General features: G+C 44.6%; 1 protein-coding gene across 2 annotated transcripts in view; it reads right to left on the bottom strand.

Annotated features, from left to right (window-relative positions):
• Positions 1 to 24,900, bottom strand: part of LOC123994917 (kin of IRRE-like protein 3) — a 292,125-nt gene that overhangs the window by 42,361 nt on the left and 224,864 nt on the right. For both annotated transcript variants that reach the window (XM_046298029.1, XM_046298038.1), the window contains exon 6: positions 7,768 to 7,873. In XM_046298029.1, the coding sequence (XP_046153985.1) occupies positions 7,768 to 7,873 (106 nt within the window). The remainder of the gene's footprint in view (positions 1 to 7,767; positions 7,874 to 24,900) is intronic.

Here is a 24,900-nt window from a genome sequence, read left to right as displayed (position 1 = left end):
CAGTCACTTCTGAATTATTCAAGAACAATAGTATATTAGCACCGCTTTGAACATAACTGTATGCACAAACGAATCCATTTAGCTTTTTACAGATATTGAAGCACTGTTCATGTTGTCTATGATCTTCCGCTGTCAATTTCAAATGCAGGGTGGCACGCTCACGTGCACACACTCACACGCACACACTCGCACACACTCGCACACACTCGCACACACTCGCACACACACACACACACACACACACACACACACACACACACACACACACACACACACACACACACACACACACACACACACACACACACACACACACACACACACACACACACACACACACACACACACACACACACACACACACACCTCCCAGAGGAATCAAAAAAGAAACAATGGAACAAGTTCATGTCCATACACACGGATGGAGTTTGTGTTCACATCACCCACATGTTCACATCAAATAGCCGTCAAGCTAAATCTGTGCAATTGAGTCTTTCTCATCAGACACCTCAGTAGTCACAAATGAGGAAAAACCCAGCTGCAGCAGCGACACCAACACCAGAACCCCCCATGTAGATAAGAAGCATACTTTATTTGCAAGCAAAACCAAATAATTTGCCTCTCTCCCCATCGCTGCCCCTCTCGGCAGCTTTATGATAAACAAACAGTTGCTAATAGAGTCAGCTGCCAGATCCTCCCTCACTCACTCACTCACTCACTCACTCACTCACTCACTCACTCACTCACTCACTCACTCACTCACTCACTCACTCACTCACTCACTCACTCACTCACTCACTCACTCACTCACTCACTCACTCACTCATGCTCTCTCGGCAGCTTTATGAAAAACAAACAGTTGCTCATGGAGTTAGCTGCCAGACCTCCCACTCTCTCAATCTCTCCCCTTCAGCTTGCTCTCTGCCTGGCAGAGGTAGGACTAGAAGGCACAACAAGGCAGTTGAAATTAATTGTTGCACGGCAGCCACCTGTCCCCCTTTTGTCTGACTTGTGGGCAGATTGTCTCTGACCGCACACCCCTATGCTGTCACCACTCTATCGTTCAATCAGATGGCCTGTATTACATTTTCTCTACCCCCTCTACTAATTGAGCTTGAATGAAAGACCACCTGGGTTGTGTCTCAAATGTCACCCTATTCCCTAGATAGTGCACTACTTTGACTAGGGCCCATATGGCTCTAGTCAAACATTGTGCACTATATAGGGAATAGGGTGCCATTATGGACATAGCCCTGATTACCATATATTATTACCATGACAACAGATATTCATCTCCAAACCACTAGGTCTGGAGTCCAACCCATCTCTCCAAGCGTCCAAAACATCATACTTCCTCTGAGCAAAATGAGGAAGGGAAGGAGGTCTAGAGCATCTGAGATAAGTGACACTTCCCTCTTCCTAACCCTCATTATTCCCTTCATCTAGATTCCAGGCCCAACCTCACAGCATCGACAGCATCCTGCTCTGAGCTCTTAGGCCTCTGAGAAACTTTCCTTATTTCACACGGAAAATAGCCGCTCTCAGGTGATCAATAGCCACGCATCAGCTAACAGAGCATTAAAAAGGCAGTGAGAAACGAGCCTGTCCTTATGTAGCTTTGAAGAGAGAACAGAGGAGGAGTAGAAAGGAGGGTTGAGTCCCAAATGGAACCATATGTCATACTTAGCTCACTACTTTTAACCAGAGGCCTATTGTTTTCGACTTAAGGGGCTAGGATTTTCTTGAATCAGATCACAATTTCTTTTGTATCATGACCATCCATCAATGGCTTGTTTAGTCACGTGGATAGAATTCTCTTACTACATCCTATCTTGGGGGTGACCAGTGAGATATACCTGCTGGAGCGCATGCTACAAGTGGGTGCTGCTATGGTGACCAGTGAGCTGAGATAAGGAGGGGCTTTACCTAGCAGAGACTTGCAGATGACCTGAAGCCAGTGAGTTTGGCGACAAGTATGAAGCGAGGGCCAACCAAAGACAGTGTACAGGTTGCAGTGGTGGGTAGTATATGGGGCTTTGGTGATAAAATGGATGGCACTGTGATAGTCTGCATCAAATTGGTTGAGTAGATTGTGGGAGGCTATTTTGTAAATGACATCGCCGAAGTCGGGGATCGGTAGGATGGTCAGTTTTACGAGGGTATGTTTGGCAGCATGAGTGAAGGGTGCTTTCTTGCGAAATAGGAAGCCGATTCAAGATTTAATTTTGGATTGGAGATGTTTAATGTGAGTCTGGAAGGAGAGTTTACAGTCTAACCAGACACCTAGGTATTTGTAGTTGTCCACATATTCTAAGTCAGAACCGTCCAGAGCTGTGATGCTGGATGGGCGGGCAGGTGCGGGCAGTGATCGGTTGAAGAGCATGCATGTTGGAGGCCACGGAAGGAGAGTTGTATGGCATTGAAGCTCGTCTGGAGGTTAGTTAACACAGTGTCCAAAGAAGGGCCAGAGGTATATAGAATGGTGTCGTCTCTATAGAGGTGAATCAAAGGATCACCAGCAGCAAGAGCGACATCATTGATGTGTACAGAGAAGAGAGTCGGCCCGAGAATTGATCCCTGTGGCACAAGGATAGAGACTGCCAGAGGTCCGGACAACAGGCCCTCCGATTTGACACACTGACCTCTATCAGAGAAGTAGTTGGTGAATCAGGCGAGGCAATCATTTGAGAAACCAAGGCTGTTGAGTCTGCCATTAAGAATGTTGTCATTGACAGAGTCGAAAGCCTTAGCCAGGTCGATGAATATGGCTGCACAGTAATGTCTCTTATTGATGGCGGTTATGATATCATTTGGACCTTGAGCATGGCTGACATGCACCCGTGACCAGCTCTGAAACCAGATTGCATAGCGGAGAAGGAATGGCGGGATTCGAAATGGTCGGTAATCTGTTTGTTAACTTGGCTTTCGAAGACCTTAGAAAGGCAGTGTAGAATAGATATAGGTCTGTAGCAGTTTGGGTCTAGAGTGTCTCCCCCTTTGAAGAGGGGGATGACCACGGCAGCTTTCGAATTTATGGGAATATCAGATGATACGAACGAGAGGTTGAACAGGCTAGTAATAGGGGTTGCAACAATTTCATCAGATCATTTTAGAAAGAGAGGGTCCAGATTGTCTAGCCCGGCTGATTTGTAGGGGTCCAGATTTTGCAGCTCTTTCAGAACATCAGCTATCTGGATTTGGGTGAAGGAGAAGTGGGGGAGATTTGGGCAAGTTGCTGTGGGGGGTGGAGGACTGTTGATCGGGGTGGGGTAGCCAGGTGGAAAGCATGGCCAGACGGAGAAAAATGCTTATTGAAATTCTCAATTATAGTTGATTTATTGGTGAAATTAGTTGCAAAATGAAGAGGAAATATAGTCAAGACGTTGACAAGGTTATAAATATATATATTTTTAAATGAAATAATAATTGTGTCCTTCAAACTTTGCTTTCATCAAATAATCCTCCATTTGCCTTGCTATAAATAGTTGGCAATTTGTTGAGGTAATCTGAAGGAATTTCACCCCATGCTTCCTGAAGCACCTCCCACAAGTTGGAATGGCTTGATGGGCACTTCTTACATACCATACGGTCAAGCTGCTTCCACAACAGCTCAATAGGGTTGAGATCCGGTATCTGCGCTGGCCACTCCATTAAAGACAGAATACCAGCTGGCTGCTTCTTCCCTAAATAGTTATAGCATAGTTTGGAGCTGTGCTTTGGTTCGTTGTCCTGTTGTAGGAGGAGTCCACAGGGTATTTGCATGGCATTGCAAAATGGAGTAGTAGCCTTCATTCTTCAATATCCCTTTTACCCTGTACAAATTTCCCAATTTTTAGTATGTTATTCAGATGTTATCATTTTCATCTTAAAAAGGTGCCACAAAGAACCTAAGTGTGTGACACACTGAAAAAAACTGAACAATGGCAAATATACAATGACAAAATATACAATGATCCGAACACCTCAAACTTAGATTTGTCTGTCCAACACTTTCTTCCAATCTTCTTCTGTCCAGTGTCTGTTGTATTTTGCCATCTTATGTCATGCCTTGGTCTTAGTATTTTGTGTTTTCGTTTATATTTGGTCAGGCCAGGGTGTGACATGGGTTTATTTTGTGGTATTTCATATTGGGGTTTTGTAGTTATTGGGATTGCGGCTGAGTAGGGGTGTTACATAGGTTGGCTGCCTGAGGCGGTTCTCAATCAGAGTCAGGTGATTCTCGTTGTCTCTGATTGGGAACCGTATTTAGGTAGCCGGGGTTCACTGTGTATTTCGTGGGTGATTGTTCCTGTCTCTGTGTAGTGTTCACCAGAGGTTTCACGTTCTGTTTGTTGTTTTTGTATTTATGAGTTATTCCATGTATCGTTCCGTTTTTCTTCATTAAAACATGAGTAACCACCACGCTGCATTTCGGTCCGACTCTCTTTCTACAAACGAAGAACGCCGTTACATCTTAATATTTTATCTTTATTGGCCAGTCTGAGATATGTCTTTTTCTTTCCAACTCTGCCTAGATGGTCAGCATCCGGGAGTCGCCTCTTCACTGTTGACGTTGAGACTGGTGTTTTGAGGGTACTATTTAATTAAGCTGCCAGTTGAGGACTTGTGAGGCATCTGTTTCTCAAACTAGACACTCTAATGCACTTGTCCTCTTGCTCCGTTGTGCACCTGGGCTTCCCACTCCTCTTTCTATTTTGGTTAGGGCTATTTTGCCTTGTTTTGTGAAGGGAGTAGTACACAGCGTTGTACGAGATCTTCAGTTTCTTGGCAATTTCTCGCATGGAATAGCCTTCATTTCTCAGAACAAGAATAGACTGTCGAGTTTCAGAAGAAAGTTATTTGTTTCTGGCCATTCTGAGCCTGTAATCGAACCCACAAATGCTGATGCTCCAGATACTCAACTAGATACTCAACGAGAAGGTTTTTGTGTAGATTGTTGACTGGAATTGAAATGGAATTGGAATTGGAATTGACCCCAACCCTGTATGGTATACAGGCTTGATTACCAACAACGACGAGACGGCCTACAGGGAGGAGGTGAGGGCCCTCGGAGTGTGGTGTCAGGAAAATAACCTCACACTCAACGTCAAAAAAACTAAGGAGATGATTGTGGACTTCAGGAAACAGCAGAGGGAACACCCCCCTATCCACATCGATGGAACAGTAGTGGAGAGGGTAGTTTTAAGTTCCTCGGCGTACACATCACAGACAAACTGAATTGGTCCACCCACACAGACAGCATCGTGAAGAAGGCGCAGCGGCGCCTCTTCAACCTCAGGAGGCTGAAGAAATGCGGCTTGTCACCAAAAGCACTCACAAACTTCTACAGATGCACAATCGAGAGCATCCTGTCGGGCTGTATCGCCGCCTGGTATGGCAACTGCTCCGCCCACAACCGTAAGGCTCTCCAGAGGGTAGTGAGGTCTGCACAACGCATCACCGGGGGCAAACTACCTGCCCTCAAGGACACCTACACCACCCGATGTCACAGGAAGGCCATAAAGATCATCAAGGACAACAACCACCTGAGCCACTGCCTGTTCACCTCGCTCTCATCCAGAAGGCGAGGTCAGTACAGGTGCATCAAAGCTGGGACCGAGAGACTGAAAAACAGCTTCTATCTCAAGGCCATCAGACTGTTAAACAGCCACCACTAACACTGAGTGGCTGCTGCCAACACACTGACTCAACTCCAGCCACTTTGAAAATGGGAATTGATGGGAATTGATGTAAAATATATCACTAGCCACTTTAAACAATGCTACTTAATATAATGTTTACATACCCTACATTATTTATCTCATATGTATACGTATATACTGTACTCTATATCATCTACTGCATCTTTATGTAATACATCTATCACTAGCCACTTTAAACTATGCCACTTTGTTTACATACTCATCTCATATGTATATACTGTACTCGATACCATCTACTGCATCTTGCCTATGCCGCTCTGTACCATCACTCATTAATATATCTTTATGTACATATTCTTCATCCCTTTACTCTTGTGTGTATAAGGTAGTAGTTTTGGAATTGTTAGCTAGATTACTCGTTGGTTATTACTGCATTGTCGGAACTAGAAGCACAAGCATTTCGCTACACTCGCATTAACATCTGCTAACCATGTGTATGTGACAAATACAATTTGATTTGATTAGATTTGAACAAAGTGCACATACTCACAAGCCCCACTAATGATCCAGATCATCCCCAACAACCTGTATTATTTGCCACAAAGCATTGTTGTTGAGGTGGCAAAATCGCTCCAGCCAGGCCTATTCACATCAAAGGGATGTTCCACTGTTGTTTCGCATAAACATTTTTGTTCCATTTAATGTCCAACCGCCGCTAATGCCAAATTATATGCAGGCCTTTGATATTTACTGAGGCACGTAGCCCTACTCTTGTTTTCATGCTAAAACAGAGAAGCTTGTCTAATCAAATTCAAACACCAGTGTGCAATTCCCTGGAGTGTTGCCACACAGAATAATAAACAACTCATTTTTCTATTACTGTCGATTATATGGGGGATTGTCCCCTTTCGCAATATCGGAACCAATAAGGGGTGAATGGTAGTTTCTGGAGTATTGCTGTAGTTGCTAACTTGCTTATTGCAGCGCAATATGCTGGATGATGGCACGTCAAAGCTCTCTGTTGTTCATGACAGCTTGTAGTTATTGTATGCACTATAATTGTATATTGTCATGACAATTAATGTTCCAGGAACAGGGATATCCCAAACCCAAACCACTTCGAGATATAAGGCAAATAAATGGTAGTAATCATACAGTGATATTATCCTTAAACCTATAAGAAACATTGTGTGGACTCAAACACTTTCCCAGTAGCTGGATTTTTGCCTATAGTGTATTTTCTGGGCAGAGGCTAACCATCCTCAAAGAGACCACTGAACCCAGTCACCTCCCTCTCTGTCTCCTTCCACTCTCTCTCCCCCTTTCTCTCTCTCCCCTTTTCTCTCTCTCCCCTTTTCTCTCTCTCCCCCATCTCTCTCCCTCCCCCGTCTCTCTCTCCCTCCCCCGTTTCTCTCATTCTCATTCTCTCTCTCTCTCTCTCTCTCTCTCTCTCTCTCTCTCTCTCTCTCTCTCTCTCTCTCTCTCTCTCTCTCTCTCTCTCTCTCTCTCTCTCTCTCTCTCTCTCTCTCTCTCTCTTTCTCTCTCTCTTTGGACCTCCTCACCCACCCACTGGCTAGGTACAAACCACGGGAAACCCTTGTGTATTGTGGTTCACTCTGTGCCACCTCTGTGCCAACCTAATGCAGTTGGTGCTCGCCCCTGCACTGGCATAGGCAGATGGCAGTGATGTATGCCACAGTCTCAGGGACCCCCGCCCATCTATTATCAATGAGATGCCAGCTGCTGGCAGGGAGTTACGGTCTAAGGTGACCTCTGGGTACATTTGACACACTTCTTTACGCCGACTAACCACCTGTCCCACCGCGGACTGCCTACGACAATGTGAAACATATGGGGATGCTTCCTGTGTTATACCCCAATAGAGATGCATAACTTGGAAAGAGAGACTATGTCAATCATTATGCAGCCTGTATGCATAAGCATGAGAGGTATGTAGATAGACTATTCATGTGGATACAGGCCTACTGAACACATTATAAGCACATCAAATAGTGGAGATTTTGGGTAACCCAAATTAAAGACTTAAATCGGAGAAGAAAATAGGTGCAGATGTCATGCTTTTGCATGCGTGTGTGTGCAGGTGTGTGCAGGTGTACTATCTTACCTGTAATGGATGACGGGTGGGTTAGCCTTGGCAGAGCAGTGAAACTTGACTAGGTTGCCCTCCAGTATGGGCTGGGGCTCCACAGACAGGTTGACAAGAGGCAGGTCTACATGGGCGAGAACAGAGGGTCAGTCTATAAACCAACACCAGAGTACATATTAGGACAGCTGTGCCTGGGTCATGTTCGTTAGGGCTTCAAAACATTTAGCAACGGACGACAAAAAAATAGTTCAAGTAATCCCTTTTCTTCTATTCCGGTACCTAATGAACCCTGGACTGGGAGAGAGGAAGGGATAACCAACACTGGATGTGATGACAGAATCTAGGCCACAATTAATTTAAAGTCACAATGCAGAATTTGCGCAAATGTGCATTACAACATTTTTTTAAAACCTGCATGTGGTTAATTGAAATGGTAAAATGGTTTAGTGTCTGTAAAACCAGATTGAGTCCTCTAATAGCGTAAGTGGATTGTGTGTATGTGTTTGTTGTTTGATTGTGTGTGTGTGTGTGTGTGTGTGTGTGTGTGTGTGTGTGTGTGTGTGTGTGTGTGTGTGTGTGTGTGTGTGTGTGTGTGTGTGTGTGTGTGTGTGTGTGTGTGTGTGTGTGCGTGCGTGCGTGCGTGCGTGCGTGTGAGTATGCACGTGCATGTGCATGTGACCCCAATCAAAGGGAGTTGTGTGTGAGTGCAAGCAGCAGGCTGTAAACAATTGTATAAATAATGATGCTATGGTTGGAGTTTGATGCTATCCTGACCCCCGTAAGACATATTCACATGGCAGTGCTTAAACCGGTTAATTAAAGATTCACTCAGTAAAATTTCCATTGGAGATAAAAGAACAAAACAAAGCAAAGAACAAACATAGCGGAAAGAGCTTGTTAATTACTCTCCTCTGTAAAGGCTGATATTTCCCATTAAGATGAATTCGAGCCTCGGTTCGCTTGCTAATTGCTACATTTAGCAATTTACTCAACTTTTGATAGAATATCTGTGATTAAGGACAGCTCCGGATAAAAGTAACAAACATATGAATTAAATAAATGAAACAAACAACAGTGTTGAGACGAATGCGCCGAATGTGCTCCCAAGCGCTGTGAGCTACTGTACCTCTGTGCTTTTCTCGGGCTGTTTATAAAGCAAATCACACAGCGAAATTATCAGCCGAAACATACAACGGATGGGGCCCTTCTGTGCTGCTACCTCCAAAAACCCTCTCTGTGATTTTCTTAAAAATCACTGCAGATCTCTGATAGAAACTAATGGAACTCCCCTCCACTTTACCTTGTGTCGCCTTGATTGTGACTTATCAGGAAAAGGTTTAGAAAGTGCATCCTTGAGTAAAAAAACGTACTTCCATTCCTTTTGGCCAAGGGTAGATTATGAAAATCTATTTGTCTAGCTTAATTGATGTGTTTTAAATTCAACAAATCTCGACCGGTGAATTATCAATAATAACTAATCAACTTTAATTTACAAGAGTGATGGATTAAAGAGGACAGTCATTACTTCTCCGTAAGGTTAAAGGGGATGTTCGTTCCTCCCTTATAAAGGCCTTGTGGGAAGCTTTGCTCTAACATTACAGGTCAAATATTAACAATTTACTCCCAGCTCTGTGTAAAAATAAATAATCCATATAACCATACGAAATATAAAGCAGCCACTGAAAAATGAACATCCTCAGGTTAAGTCTTAAACTCCTCGCTATATATTGAAGAAACACTTTTATATGAGGAAAATAAATCAGGGTGAGTTTTTTCATCCAAACACCTTTTTATGAGCACAGTGTGCTAGCTACAGAAGTTCACTACCGTTACAAAAAAAGATTGCAGTTTTAAAACTGCAGTAAAAGTGCAGTACCTGCAGTAGATTGTGGTATTTTGGATGCAGTAACTGCAGTTACACTGCAAAATTACTGTAGTAAAAAATCTGTTATTTTGGATGCAGTATTTGCAGTATAATGCAGTTATACTGCAATATAACTGCAGTTATACTGCACTGTACTGCAGTTATACTGCACTCTGACTGCAATCTTTTTTCGTAAGGGTAGCATCAAAGGTATTTCCTTGTTCACCCATACATATTTCTGTCCGAGCGCAGAGGCATCGATTGCGTTTCCCATGACCACAGTGGGCAGGTCAGGCATGTTATTGGAGTGAGAGCTGTAGCCACACTGATAAAAGTACTGTGTAGGGTAACTAAGGGAACCCAAGATGCCACACTTTTATGAGGGTTACTATAGACCTTATTATGGCACAAGAATGATCCTACTGGAGTTTTCTTTGTGAGCTCTCAGCTGAACTTTACTTCTTATAGTACCACCACCGCTGGAGGGGCCAGGAGACAGAGGAGGAGACCTCGGGGTGTTCCCCTGGGGCCTAGGCTCTCAGCGCGGGCCAGTTCAGTTCAGCTGCCACAGTTTAATCGTGTGAGAGAAGATGGGGAATTCAGTTGCTGATCACTCCAGTGCTATTGCTACTTCTGACCTTCGCCAAGTTCTCACAGAAGCTTTATGCAAGCATGTATCAAAATATGTGGTGCTGCCGAGTAGCATGGATATAATCATTTGTGGAGATTAGAAAGAGCAAGGATCAATTATTTATTATTAAGGTTAATTAAGAATTTCATTTTGTCAGCCTTGAAAGTGGAAACTTCAATGTTAAGTCAAGTAACGGTGCCGATTTCAGCGATTGTGACTGCATTCATGCATCCCTTCAATAAATGATTGCCATGGTGCAACACTGCAACAGCATTCTTTTCCTATTTCCATAACACACCTGACACAACACACCTCCTAGCTGACCAATTAGCCAGTTATCAACCCTTAATAAACTTCTGGAAAAAATGGTGTTTGACCAGATACAGTGCTATTTCACAGTAAACAAATTGACAACAGAATTTCAGCACGCTTACAGCACTTACATACTGTAAATGACTAATAATTGACTGAGAGAAAGTGATGATGAAATGATTGTGGTGGCTCTCTTGTTAGACTTCAGTGCAGCTTTGGGCATTATTGATCATAGTCTGCTGCTGGAAAAACGTGTTATGGCATTACACCCCCTGCTATAATGTGGATAAAGAGTTACTTGTCTAACAGAACACAGAGGGTGTTCTTTAACTTTTTATGGCTGCAGAGGCAGTATTGAGTAGCTTGGATGAAAAGGTGCCCATTGTAAACGGCCAGCTCCTCAGTCTCAGTTGCTAAAATATGCATATTATTATTAGTTTTCTAATTCTCCGGTCAAGATATATGTAAACAACATTCTAGATTGATTCAGGATGTCTTGCTCCCAGGCAGACCAAAATAACTTTTTTGCCCGTTTTGAGGACAATACAGTGCCACTGACACGGCCCGCAACTAAAACATGCGGACTCTCCTTCACTGCAGCCGACGTGAGGAAAACATTTAAACGTGTCAACCCTCGCAGGGCTGCAGGCCCAGACGGCATCCCCAGCCGCGCCCTCAGAGCATGCGCAGACCAGCTGGCTGGTGTGTTTACGGACATATTCAATCAATCCCTATCCCAGTCTGTTGTTCCCACATGCTTACCGCCCCGTAGCACTCACTTCCGTCATCATGAAGTGCTTTGAGAGACTAGTCAAGGACCATATCACATCCACCCTACCTGACACCCTAGACCCACTCCAATTTGCTTACCGCCCAAATAGGTCCACAGACGATGCAATCTCAACCACACTGCACACTGCCATAACCTACCATCAACTCCAGCCACTTTAATAATGGGAATTGATGGGAAATGATCTAAAATATATCACTAGCCACTTTAAACAATGCTACCTAATATAATGTTTACATACCCTACATTATTCATCTCATATGTATATGTATATACTGTACTCTATATCATCTACTGCATCTTTATGTAATACATCTATCACTAGCCACTTTAACTATGCCACTTTGTTTACATACTCATCGCATATGTATATACTGCACTCAATACCATCTACTGTATCTTGCCTATGCCGCTCTGTACCATCACTCATTCATATATCTTTATGTACATATTCTTTATCCCCTTACATTTGTGTCTATAAGGTAGTAGTTTTGGAATTGTTAGCTAGATTACTTGTTGGTTATTACTGCATTGTCAGAACTAGAAGCACAAGCATTTCACTACACTCGCATTAACATCTGCTAACCATGTGTATGTGACAAATACAATTTGATTTGATTTGATTTGATTCAAGATTGATTCAGTACATCGTTTGACATGTTTCTACTGACTGTTACGGAACTTTTGGACATTTTGTCACATTATAGTGGATGTGCTTTGTGACTTTGGAATTGTTTTCCAAAACGCGCTAACCAAAGTAGCTAATTGTACATAAATAACAAACATTTTCGAGCAAATCAAGCATTTATTGTGGACCTGGGATTCCTAGGACTGCATTCTGATGAAGTTCATCAAAGGTAAGGAAACATTTATCATGTATTTTCTGGTTTCTGTTGACTCCAACATGGCGGCTAATTTGGCTTCTGTTCTGAGCTCCGTCTCAGATTATTGCATGGGTTTCTTTTTCCGTAACGTTTATTTGAAATCTGACACAGCGGTTGCATTAACCTTTTAAGGTATAGGGGGCAGCATTTTCACTTTTGGATAAATAGCATGCCCAATTTCAACTTCCTGCTACTCATGCCAGGAATATAAGATATGCATATTATTAGTGGATGTGGATAGAAAACACTCTGAAGTTTCTAAAACTGTTTGAATCATTTCTGTGAGTATAACAGAACTTATGTAGCAGGCAAAACCCCGAGTGTGATTTAATGAATGTTCAATTTTATATAATTATTTGAATTTGCCGCGCTACATTTTCCCTGTTCTTTTTCCAAGTGGGACGCAAGCGACCCCTATACCATAAGAAGTTAACCTCTTGCTCCTACCTGACACGCAGGCATCCCATCTAGACATCTGGAAATGCAAATGCGCTACGCTAAATGCTAATAGTACTAGTTAAAACTCAAACGTTCATTAAAATACACATGCAGGGTATTGAATTAAAGCTACACTCGTTGTGAATCCAGGCAACAAGTCAGATTTTTAAAATGCTTTTCGGCGAAAGCATGAGAAGCTATTATCTGATAGCATGTAACACCCCAAAAGACCCGCAGGAGACGTAAACAAAATAATTAGCATAGTCGTCGCTACACAAACCGCACAAATAAAATATAAAACATTCATTACCTTTGACCATCTTCTTTGTTGGCACTCCTAGATGTCCCATAATCACTATTGGGTCTTTTTTTTTTTTAATCTGTCAATATATAGCCTAGATATCGATCTATGAAGACTGTGTGATAAACGAAAAAAATAGCGTCTTATAACGTAACGTAATTTTTTTAATTAAAAAAGTTGACGATAAACTTTCACAAAACACTTCGGTATTAGGTTTAGTACACGTTAATAAGCGACCAAATTGATCATGAGGCGATGTATATTCTTTAGCTGTCCGTCTGGAAATAATGTCCAGGTAAATCTCAACCAAAATATCCGGTCGGAGACCGGAAGAACTGCGCTGCCTTGCGTCTGTTTGACCAAGAAACAAATAGTAGGCAAATGACAAGACTCTAGACATCGTGTGGAAGCTGTAGGTATTGCAACCTCAGCCCCATTAAATGTGGTTCACCTTTATCAATGGGTTCAAGTCGCGCATGGATATATTTTTCCATTTTCAGTGATCAGATTTTCCTGCACTTTTCGATGAAATGCACGTTCTGTTATAGTCACAGCCGTGATTTAACCAGTTGTATAAACGTCTGAGTGTTTTCTATCCACACATACTAATCATATGCATATACTATATTCCTGGCATGAGCAGCAGGGCGCTGAAATGTTGCGTGATTTTTAACAGAATGTTCGAAAAAGTAGGGGGTAGGAGTAACAGGTTAAGGAGATGTATATCTATAATTCCATGTGTATAACTTGTATTCTCATCTACATTTATGATGAGTATTTCTGTTGAAACGATGTGGATATGCAAAATCACTAGTGAGTCTAAATAGCCAATGTAAACTCAGATTTAAAAAAATATAAATATGAATTTTATCAAACAAAATATGTGTAACATTGTTACATTGTGTAACATGAAGTCCTATGAGTGTCATCTGATGAAGATAATTCAAGGTTAGTGATTCATTTTATCTATATTTCTGCTTTTTGTGAATGCTATATTTCGCTGGAAAATGGCTGTGCTTATTGTGGTTTGGTGGAGACCTAACATAATCGTTTGTAGTGCTTTTGCTGAAAAGCACATTTGAAATCGGACACTTTGATGGGATTGACAACGAGAATAGCTTTAAAATGGTATGAGACACATGCATGTTTTAGGAATGTTAATTATGATATTTTTGATGTTTTGAAAATGGCGCCCTACACTCTGACTGGCTGTTGTCAGATCGCTCCCGTTAACAGGATTGCAGCCATAAGAAGTTAATGGAAGCCTCTCAAATGTAATCCAGTTAGAATCAGGAATTCCCCAGGGTAGCTGTTTAGGCCCCTTGCTTTTTTCAATTTTTACTAACAACATGCTACTGTCTTTGAATAAAGCCAGGGTGTATTTTGATTCTAATGCAGATGACTCAACACTATACACGTCAGCTACTACAGCGACTGAAATGACTGCAACACTCAACAAAGAGCTGCAGTTAGTTTCAGAGTGGGTGGCAAGGAATAAGTTAGCCCTAAATGTTTCTAAAACTAAAAGCATTGTATTTGGAACAAAACTAAATCCTTAACCTTAACTAAATCTTGTAATATATACTGTGGAAATTGAGCAAGTTGAGATGACTAAACTTCTTGGAGTAACCCTAGATTGTAAACTGTCATGGTAAAAACATATTGATGCAGTAGTAGCTAAGATGAGGAGAAGTCCCCATCCTGTCTCAGCCTCCAGTATTTACGCTGCAGTAGTTTATATGTCGGGGGGCTAGGGTCAGTTTTTTATACCCGGAATACTTCTCCTGTCCTATCCGGCGTCTTGTATGAATTTAAGTATGCTCTCTCTAATTCTCTCTTTCTCTCTTTCTTTCTCTCTCTCGGAGGACCTGAGACCTAGGACCATGCCTCAGGACTACCTGACATGATGACTCCTTGCTGTTCCCAGTCCCCCGTGGCTGTGCTGCTGCTCCAGTTTCAACTGTTCTAGCTGTGATTTTTATTATTTGACCATGCTAGTCATTTATGAGCATTTGAACATCTTAAACCACGTTCTGTTATAATCTCCACCCAGCACAGCCAGATGAGGACTGGCCACCCCACATGGCCTGGATCCTCTTCAGGTTTCTGCCTAGGTTTTGGCCTTTCTAGGGAGTTTTTCCTAGCCACCGTGCTTCTACACCTGCTTTGCTTGCTGTTTGGGGTTTTGGGCTGGGTTTCTGTACAGCACTTTGAGATATCAGCTGATGTAAGAAGGGCTTTATAAATACATTTTATTTTACTTTATTTGAAGTCTGTCTATAATAAAGCGATTCTCTGCCTTCTTAACAACACTATCAACAAGGCAGGTCCTACAGGCCTCAGTTTTGTCGCACCTTGACTACTGTTCAGTCATGTGGTCAGGTGCCACAAAAAAGGACTTAGGAAAATTGCATTTGGCTCAGAACAGGGCAGCATGGCTGGTCCTTGGATGTACACAGAGAGCTAATATTAATAATGTGCATGTCAATCTCTCCTGGCTGAAAGTGGAGGAGAGATTGACTTCATCACTGCTTTTATTTATGAGAGGTATTGACATGTTGAATGCACCGATTGGTCAGTCTAAACTACTGGCACACAGCTCGGACACACATGCATACCCCCCAAGACATGCCACAAGAGGTCTCCTCACAGTCCCCAAGTACAGAACAGACTATGGGATGCACACAGTATTACATAGAGCCATGACTACATGGAACCCTATTCCACATCAAATAACTGACGCAAGCAGTACAATTAGATTTAAAAAACAGATTAAAAAAACACCTTATGGAACAGCGGGACTGTGAAGCAACACAAACCTTGGCACAGACACAGACACACACACACACACACACACACACACACACACACACACACACACACACACACACACACACACACACACACACACACACACACACACACACACACACACACACACACACACACACACACACACACACACACACACACACACACACACACACACACACACACACACACACACACACACTATATATACACATGGATTTAGTACTGTAGATATGTGGTAGTGGTGGAGTTGGGGCCTGAGGGCACACAGTGTGTTGTGAAATCTGTGAATGTATTATAATGTTTTTAAAATTGTATAAACTGCCTTAATTTTGCTGGACCCCAGGAAGGGTAGCTTCTGCTTTGGCAGCAGCTAATGGGGATGCATAATACATACAAATACAGTATCACCTGCCTCTGTTCCACTCCAGAGTCGACTTTGACGATGTATGAGCAGTGCGGAACGATCTTACAAATGGGTGGGAGTTGAAGTTGTCGACACAACACTGACTCATTAGCCGAGGAAATGGCAGCAAATGGAGGTTGACCAAAGAAACAGGCTGACAAGCCATTAGATATACGCTTCAAAGTCTGGAACATCTCTTGTTTGCTTTCTTGAAGGCCTCTCTTTCCCATGTCGTTAGCGATATCTTCTTCTTGGTCCATATCATTGTGTTTCTGTTTCTTCCTCATTGCTGATGGATTGGTGGGGCCTACTTTGTTGAAAGAAGTGGCACTCTTTTTTTTACCAAACATTGTTGAAGAGCTCAGTAACAGGGACGAGTGGGGTAATTATTGTTACCGTATCTGTTTTTATTTACTGCTTTCCAATTACATGCAGCTCAACCATAATAGACAGCAGACTGGCAATGTTAAAACAACACTTTTATCTTTCAAAGGGAAAAAGTTTGACAGAAATGTTTGGGAATACAAGCTATTGTTCAGGAGCAACAGCAGACAAAACAACAACACAGATAACAATTACAACTTAGACGCTTCAAAACATAACTATGTTAAACAAAAATGGCAAGCTCATGGGAATCAAGAGCCTGTGCTTTTCAAAGTCAGTCCATATAGTATACCTCAGTCTGTCAGTTCCAACCATCTTGAATTTAGGTTCTATGTTCAAAACAGCAGATACCTGAAGGCCGTATTTCTTATTAACAATCAGATGCCTTATAATCAGGAAACATGTTTGCACGTCGGACAGATGTTCTATTCATAATGCTTGATGTTGCGGGGTTCATATTTTCTTTGAAACACACCTGCAGAGTTTGCAAATTAGATAGCGAACAAAGAATGATGGACTGGAATGGTAAAACAAAATAAAGTGAGTACACACACCTTATGAAGGCTAACACACCGTTTGAAAAGAGGGAAAGGTGGGAAACTGTATTATGAGAATGACTGGGAGAGGGGTCTTCGTGTCTTTATAAATAATATCCTGGAGGGGTCTTTTTTGTATGGGACCAGATGCAGATTCATAAATGCTTAGAATAAAATGCAGACTACAATATAGTCACGCCCTGACCATAGAGAGCCCTTGATTCTCTATGGTGTTTAGGTCAGAGCGTGACTAAGGGGGTGTTCTAGTCATTGGTTTTCTATGTTGTTGATTTTGAATGGTTACCAATTAGAGGCAGCTGGTAATCTTTGCCTTTAATTGGGGCATGTTATTTGTAACCATGATCGATGCTTGGCTGCTGTTTGATAAATAAAAATAATATTGGTCATATCCGCAATAATTGCATAAAGTACAGTCGAAGTCGGAAGTTTACATACAATTAGGTTGGAGTTATTAAAACAAATTTTTCAACCACTCCACAAATGTCTTGTTAATAACAAACTACAGTTTTGGCAAGTCGGTTAGGACATCTACTTTGTGCATGACACAAGTCATTTCTCCAACAATTGTTTACAGATAGATTATTTCAGTTATAATTCACTGTATCACAATTCCAGTGCATCAGAAGTTTACATACACTAAGTTGACTGTGCAGGTTAACAGCTTGGGAAATTCCAGAAAATGATGTCATGGCTTCAGAAGCTCCTGATAGGCTAATTGACATCATTTGAGTCAATTAGAGGTGTACCTGTAGATTTATTTCAAGGTATATCTTCAAACACAGTGCTTCTTTGCTTGACATCATGGGGAAATCAAAAGAAATCAGCTAATTGTAGTCTCCACAAGTCTGGTTCATCCGTGGGAGCAATTTCCAAACGCCTGAAGGTGCCATGTTCATCTGTACAAACAATAGCACGCAAGTATAAACACCATGGGACCACGCAGCCGTCATACCGCTCAGGAAGGAGAAGTGTTCTGTCTCCTAGAGATTAATGTACTTTGGTGTGAAAAGTGCAAATCAATCCCAAAACAACAGCAAAGGACCCTGTGAAGATGCTGGAGGAAACAGGTACAAAATTATCTATATCTATATCCACAGTAAAACGAGTCCTATTGCCATTTCTCCATAACCGCCATAAAAAAAGCCAGACCTGTCATGTTTTGTCATTTATTATCTTGTCTTGTCCCTGTGCTTCCTTCTATTCGTTTCCCTCTGCTGGTCTTATTAGGTTCTTTCCCTCTTTCTATCCCTCTCTCTCCCCCTCCCTCTCTCACTCTCCCGCTCTCTCTTCTCTCTATCGTTCCGTTCCTGCCCCCAGCTGTTCCTATTCCCCTAATCAATCATTTAGTCTTCCCACACCTGTTCCCGATCCTTTTCCCTGATTAGAGTCCCTATTTCTCTCCTTGTTATTCGTTTCTGCCCTGTCGGTTCCTTGTCTAGAATTCACCGTGCTGTGTTTGTGTATCGCCCTGTCGTGTCGTGTTTTCCTCAGATGCTGCGTGGTGAGCAGGTGTCTGAGTCTGTTTGGTTCAAGTGCCTTCCCGAGGCAACCTGCTGTTCACCTGCTGTTCAAGATCGAGTCTCCAGTTTGTCCTCGTCATTTCGAGTGAAAGTTGTGTTTTTTGATTGTATTTACTTTACTGGATTAAAGACTCTGTTTTCGCCAAGTCGCTTTTGGGTCCTCTTTCACCTGCATGACAGAAGGAACCGACCAAAGAATGGACCCAGCGACTTCAGACGCTCGTTACACTGCCGTCGAGATCCAAGGAGCCATGCTCGGCAGACACGAGCAGGAATTGTCTGCTGCTCGCCATGCCGTGGAGAACCTGGCCGCTCAGGTTTCCGACCTCTCTGGACAGTTCCAGAGTCTACGTCTCGTGCCACCTGTTACTTCCTGGCCTGCCGAGCCTCCAGAACCTAGGGTTAATAACCCACCTTGCTACTCCGGGCAGCCCACTGAGTGCCGCTCCTTTCTCACGCAGTGTGAGATTGTGTTCTCTCTCCAACCCAACACATACTCTAGTGAGAGAGCTCGGGTTGCTTACGTCATTTCACTCCTTACTGGCCGGGCTCGAGAATGGGGCACAGCTATCTGGGAGGCAAGGGCTGATTGCTCTAACAAGTTCCAGAACTTTAAAGAGGAGATGATTCGGGTTTTTGACCGTTCAGTTTTTGGTAGGGAGGCTTCTAGGGCCCTGGCTTCCTTATGCCAAGGTGAACGGTCCATAACGGATTATTCTATTGAGTTTCGCACTCTTGCTGCCTCTAGTGAGTGGAACGAGCCGGCGCTGCTCGCTCGTTTTCTGGAGGGACTCCACGCAGTGGTTAAGGATGAGATTCTCTCCCGGGAGGTTCCTTCAGATGTGGACTCTTTGATTGCTCTCGCCATCCGCATAGAACGACGGGTAGATCTTCGTCACCGGGCTCGTGGAAGAGAGCTCGCATCAACGGTGTTTCCCTGCTCCGCATCGCAACCATCTCCCTCCTCTGGCTCAGAGACTGAGCCCATGCAGCTGGGAGGGATTCGCATCTCGACTAAGGAGAGGGAACGGAGGATCACCAACCGCCTGTGCCTCTATTGCGGAGTTGCTGGACATTTTGTTAATTCATGTCCAGTAAAAAGCCAGAGCTCATCTGTAAGCGGAGGGCTACAGGTGAGCGCAACTACTCAAGTCTCTCCATCAAAATCCTGCACTACTTTGTCGGTCCATCTACGCTGGACCGGTTCGGGTGCTACATTTACATTTACATTTAAGTCATTTAGCAGACGCTCTTATCCAGAGCGACTTACAAATTGGTGCATTCACCTTATGACATCCAGTGGGACAGTCACTTAACAATAGTGCATCTAAAACTTAGGGGGGGTGGGGTGAGAGGGATTACTTAACCTATCCTAGGTATTCCTTAAAGAGGTGGGGTTTCAGGTGTCTCCGGAAGGTGGTGATTGACTCCGCTGTCCTGGCGTCGTGAGGGAGTTTGTTCCACCATTGGGGGGGCCAGGGCAGCGAACAGTTTTGACTGGGCTGAGCGGGAGCTGTACTTCCTCAGTGGTAGGGAGGCGAGCAGGCCAGAGGTGGATGAACGCAGTGCCCTTGTTTGGGTGTAGGGCCTGATCAGAGCCTGGAGGTACTGAGGTGCCGTTCCCCTCACAGCTCCGTAGGCAAGCACCATGGTCTTGTAGCGGATGCGAGCTTCAACTGGAAGCCAGTGGAGAGAACGGAGGAGCGGGGTGACGTGAGAGAACTTGGGAAGGTTGAACACCAGACGGGCTGCGGCGTTCTGGATGAGTTGAAGGGGTTTAATGGCACAGGCAGGGAGCCCAGCCAACAGCGAGTTGCAGTAATCCAGACGGGAGATGACAAGTGCCTGGATTAGGACCTGCGCCGCTTCCTGTGTGAGGCAGGGTCGTACTCTGCGGATGTTGTAGAGCATGAACCTACAGGAACGGGCCACCGCCTTGATGTTAGTAGAGAACGACAGGGTGTTGTCCAGGATCACGCCAAGGTTCTTGGCGCTCTGGGAGGAGGACACAATGGAGTTGTCGACCGTGATGGCGAGATCATGGAACGGGCAGTCCTTCCCCGGGAGGAAGAGCAGCTCCGTCTTGCCGAGGTTCAGCTTGAGGTGGTGATCCGTCATCCACACTGATATGTCTGCCAGACATGCAGAGATGCGATTCGCCACCTGGTCATCAGAAGGGGGAAAGGAGAAGATTAATTGTGTGTCATCTGCATAGCAATGATAAGAGAGACCATGTGAGGTTATGACAGAGCCAAGTGACTTGGTGTATAGCGAGAATAGGAGAGGGCCAAGAACAGAGCCCTGGGGGACACCAGTGGTGAGAGCGCGTGGTGAGGAGACAGATTCTCGCCACGCCACCTGGTAGGAGCGACCTGTCAGGTAGGACGCAATCCAAGCGTGGGCCGCGCCGGAGATGCCCAACTCGGAGAGGGTGGAGAGGAGGATCTGATGGTTCACAGTATCGAAGGCAGCTGATAGATCTAGAAGGATGAGAGCAGAGGAGAGAGAGTTAGCTTTAGCAGTGCGGAGCGCCTCCGTGATACAGAGGAGAGCAGTCTCAGTTGAATGACTAGTCTTGAAACCTGACTGATTTGGATCAAGAAGGTCATTCAGAGAGAGATAGCGGGAGAGCTGGCCAAGGACGGCACGTTCAAGAGTTTTGGAGAGAAAAGAAAGAAGGGATACTGGTCTGTAATTGTTGACATCGGAGGGATCGAGTGTAGGTTTTTTCAGAAGGGGTGCAACTCTCGCTCTCTTGAAGACGGAAGGGACGTAGCCAACGGTCAGGGATGAGTTGATGAGCGAGGTGAGGTAAGGGAGAAGGTCTCCGGAAATGGTCTGGAGAAGAGAGGAGGGGATAGGGTCAAGCGGGCAGGTTGTTGGGCGGCCGGCCGTCACAAGACGCGAGATTTCATCTGGAGAGAGAGGGGAGAAAGAGGTCAGAGCACAGGGTAGGGCAGTGTGAGCAGAACCAGCGGTGTCGTTTGACTTAGCAAACGAGGATCGGATGTCGTCGACCTTCTTTTCAAAATGGTTGACGAAGTCATCTGCAGAGAGGGAGGAGGGGGGAGGGGGCGGAGGATTCAGGAGGGAGGAGAAGGTGGCAAAGAGCTTCCTAGGGTTAGAGGCAGATGCTTGGAATTTAGCGTGGTAGAAAGTGGCTTTAGCAGCAGAGACAGAGGAGGAAAATGTAGAGAGGAGGGAGTGAAAGGATGCCAGGTCCGCAGGGAGGCGAGTTTTCCTCCATTTCCGCTCGGCTGCCCGGAGCCCTGTTCTGTGAGCTCGCAATGAGTCGTCGAGCCACGGGGCGGGAGGGGAGGACCGAGCCGGCCTGGAGGATAGGGGACATAGAGAGTCAAAGGATGCAGAAAGGGAGGAGAGGAGGGTTGAGGAGGCAGAATCAGGAGATAGGTGGGAGAAGGTTTGAGCGGAGGGAAGAGATGATAGGATGGAAGAGGAGAGAGTAGCGGGGGAGAGAGAGCGAAGGTTGGGACGGCGCGATACCATCCGAGTAGGGGCAGTGTGGGAGGTGTTGGATGAGAGCGAGAGGGAAAAGGATACAAGGCAGTGGTCGGAGACTTGGAGGGGAGTTGCAGTGAGGTTAGTGGAAGAACAGCATCTAGTAAAGATGAGGTCGAGCGTATTGCCTGCCTTGTGAGTAGGGGGGGAAGGTGAGAGGGTGAGGTCAAAAGAGGAGAGGAGTGGAAAGAAGGAGGCAGAGAGGAAAGAGTCAAAGGTAGACGTGGGGAGGTTAAAGTCGCCCAGAACTGTGAGAGGTGAGCCGTCCTCAGGAAAGGAGCTTATCAAGGCATCAAGCTCATTGATGAACTCTCCGAGGGAACCTGGAGGGCGATAAATGATAAGGATGTTAAGCTTGAAAGGGCTAGTAACTGTGACAGCATGGAATTCAAAGGAGGCGATAGACAGATGGGTAAGGGGAGAAAGAGAGAATGACCACTTGGGAGAGATGAGGATCCCGGTGCCACCACCCCGCTGACCAGACGCTCTCGGGGTGTGCGAGAACACGTGGGCGGACGAAGAGAGAGCAGTAGGAGTAGCAGTGTTGTCTGTGGTGATCCATGTTTCCGTCAGTGCCAAGAAGTCGAGGGACTGGAGGGAGGCATAGGCTGAGATGAACTCTGCCTTGTTGACCGCAGATTGGCAGTTCCAGAGGCTACCGGAGACCTGGAACTCCACGTGGGTCGTGCGCGCTGGGACCACCAGAGTAGGGTGGCCGCGGCCACGCGGTGTGGAGCGTTTGTATGGTCTGTGCAGAGAGGAGAGAACAGGGATAAACAGACACATAGTTGACAGGCTACAGAAGAGGCTACGCTAATGCAAAGGAGATTGGAATGACAAGTGGACTACACGTCTCGAATGTTCAGAAAGTTAAGCTACGTAGCAAGAATCTTATTGACTAAAATGATTAAAATGATACAGTACTGCTGAAGTAGGCCAGCTGGCAGTGGGTGCGTTGTTGACACTACACTAATCAAGTCGTTCCGTTGAGTGTAATAGTTTCTGCAGTGTTGCTATTCGGGGGCTAGCAGGCTAGCTAGCATTACAGTGTTGTTTACGTTACGTTGCGTTAAAAGAACGACAATAGATGGCTAGCGAACCTAGAAAATCGCTCTAGACTACACAATTATCTTTGATACAAAGACGGCTATGTAGCTAGCTAAGTAGCTAGCTACGATCAAACAAATCAAACCGTTGTACTGTAATGAAATGAAGTGAAAAAGTGATACAACCTGTGAATGCGACCGGGTAGTTGAGTTCTATACAGAAGACGTTGGCTAGCGTTGGCTAGCTGTTGGCTAGCTAGCAGAGTCACCTACGTTAAGGACGACAAATAGCTGGCTAGCTAACCTCGGTAAATTAAGATAATCACTCTAAGACTACACACTCTAAACCTAAACAACACAATTATCTTGGATACGATGATACGATGATACGTTTGATAAAATCCATTTTTATATTCAAACGTATGAACTGGATTATACAATTTTACCAGCCACCTGGGCCGTTGTAATCGCTACATGTAGTGCCTTGATAGACTCTGGGGCTGAGGGTTGTTTCATGGACGAAGCATGGGTTCGGAAACATGACATTCCTTTCAGAGAGTTAGAGAAGCCTACGCCCATGTTCGCCTTAGATGGTAGTCATCTTCCCAGTATCAGATTTGAGACACTACCTTTAACCCTCACAGTATCTGGTAACCACAGTGAGACTATTTCTTTTTTGATTTTTCGTTCACCGTTTACACCTGTTGTTTTGGGTCATCCCTGGCTAGTATGTCATAATCCTTCTATTAATTGGTCTAGTAATTCTATCCTATCCTGGAACGTTTCTTGTCATGTGAAGTGTTTAATGTCTGCCATCCCTCCCGTTTCTTCTGTCCCTACTTCTCAGGAGGAACCTGGCGATTTGACAGGAGTGCCGGAGGAATATCATGATCTGCGCACGGTCTTCAGTCGGTCCCGAGCCAACTCCCTTCCTCCTCACCGGTCGTATGATTGTAGTATTGATCTCCTTCCGGGGGCCACTCCTCCTCGGGGTAGACTATACTCTCTGTCGGCTCCCGAACGTAAGGCTCTCGAGGATTATTTGTCTGTGTCTCTTGACGCCGGTACCATAGTGCCTTCTTCCTCTCCGGGCGGGGCGGGGTTCTTTTTTGTTAAGAAGAAGGACGGTACTCTGCGCCCCTGCGTGGATTATCGAGGGCTGAATGACATAACGGTTAAGAATCGTTATCCGCTTCCCCTTATGTCATCAGCCTTCGAGATTCTGCAGGGAGCCAGGTGCTTTACTAAGTTGGACCTTCGTAACGCTTACCATCTCGTGCGCATCAGAGAGGGGACGAGTGGAAAACGGCGTTTAACACTCCGTTAGGGCATTTTGAGTACCGGGTTCTGCCGTTTGGTCTCGCCAATGCGCCAGCTGTTTTTCAGGCATTAGTTAATGATGTTCTGAGAGACATGCTGAACATCTTTGTTTTTGTCTATCTTGACGATATCCTGATTTTTTCTCCGTCACTCGAGATTCATGTTCAGCACGTTCGACGTGTTCTACAGCGCCTTTTAGAGAATTGTCTCTACGTAAAGGCTGAGAAGTGCTCTTTTCATGTCTCCTCCGTTACTTTTCTCGGTTCCGTTATTTCCGCTGAAGGCATTCAGATGGATTCCGCTAAGGTCCAAGCTGTCAGTGATTGGCCCGTTCCAAGGTCACGTGTCGAGTTGCAGCGCTTTTTAGG

Source organism: Oncorhynchus gorbuscha, linkage group LG02 (genome assembly GCF_021184085.1).
Source record: "Oncorhynchus gorbuscha isolate QuinsamMale2020 ecotype Even-year linkage group LG02, OgorEven_v1.0, whole genome shotgun sequence".
Lineage (NCBI taxonomy): Eukaryota > Metazoa > Chordata > Actinopteri > Salmoniformes > Salmonidae > Oncorhynchus > Oncorhynchus gorbuscha.
This window is presented reverse-complemented; position numbering and strand designations above follow the sequence as displayed.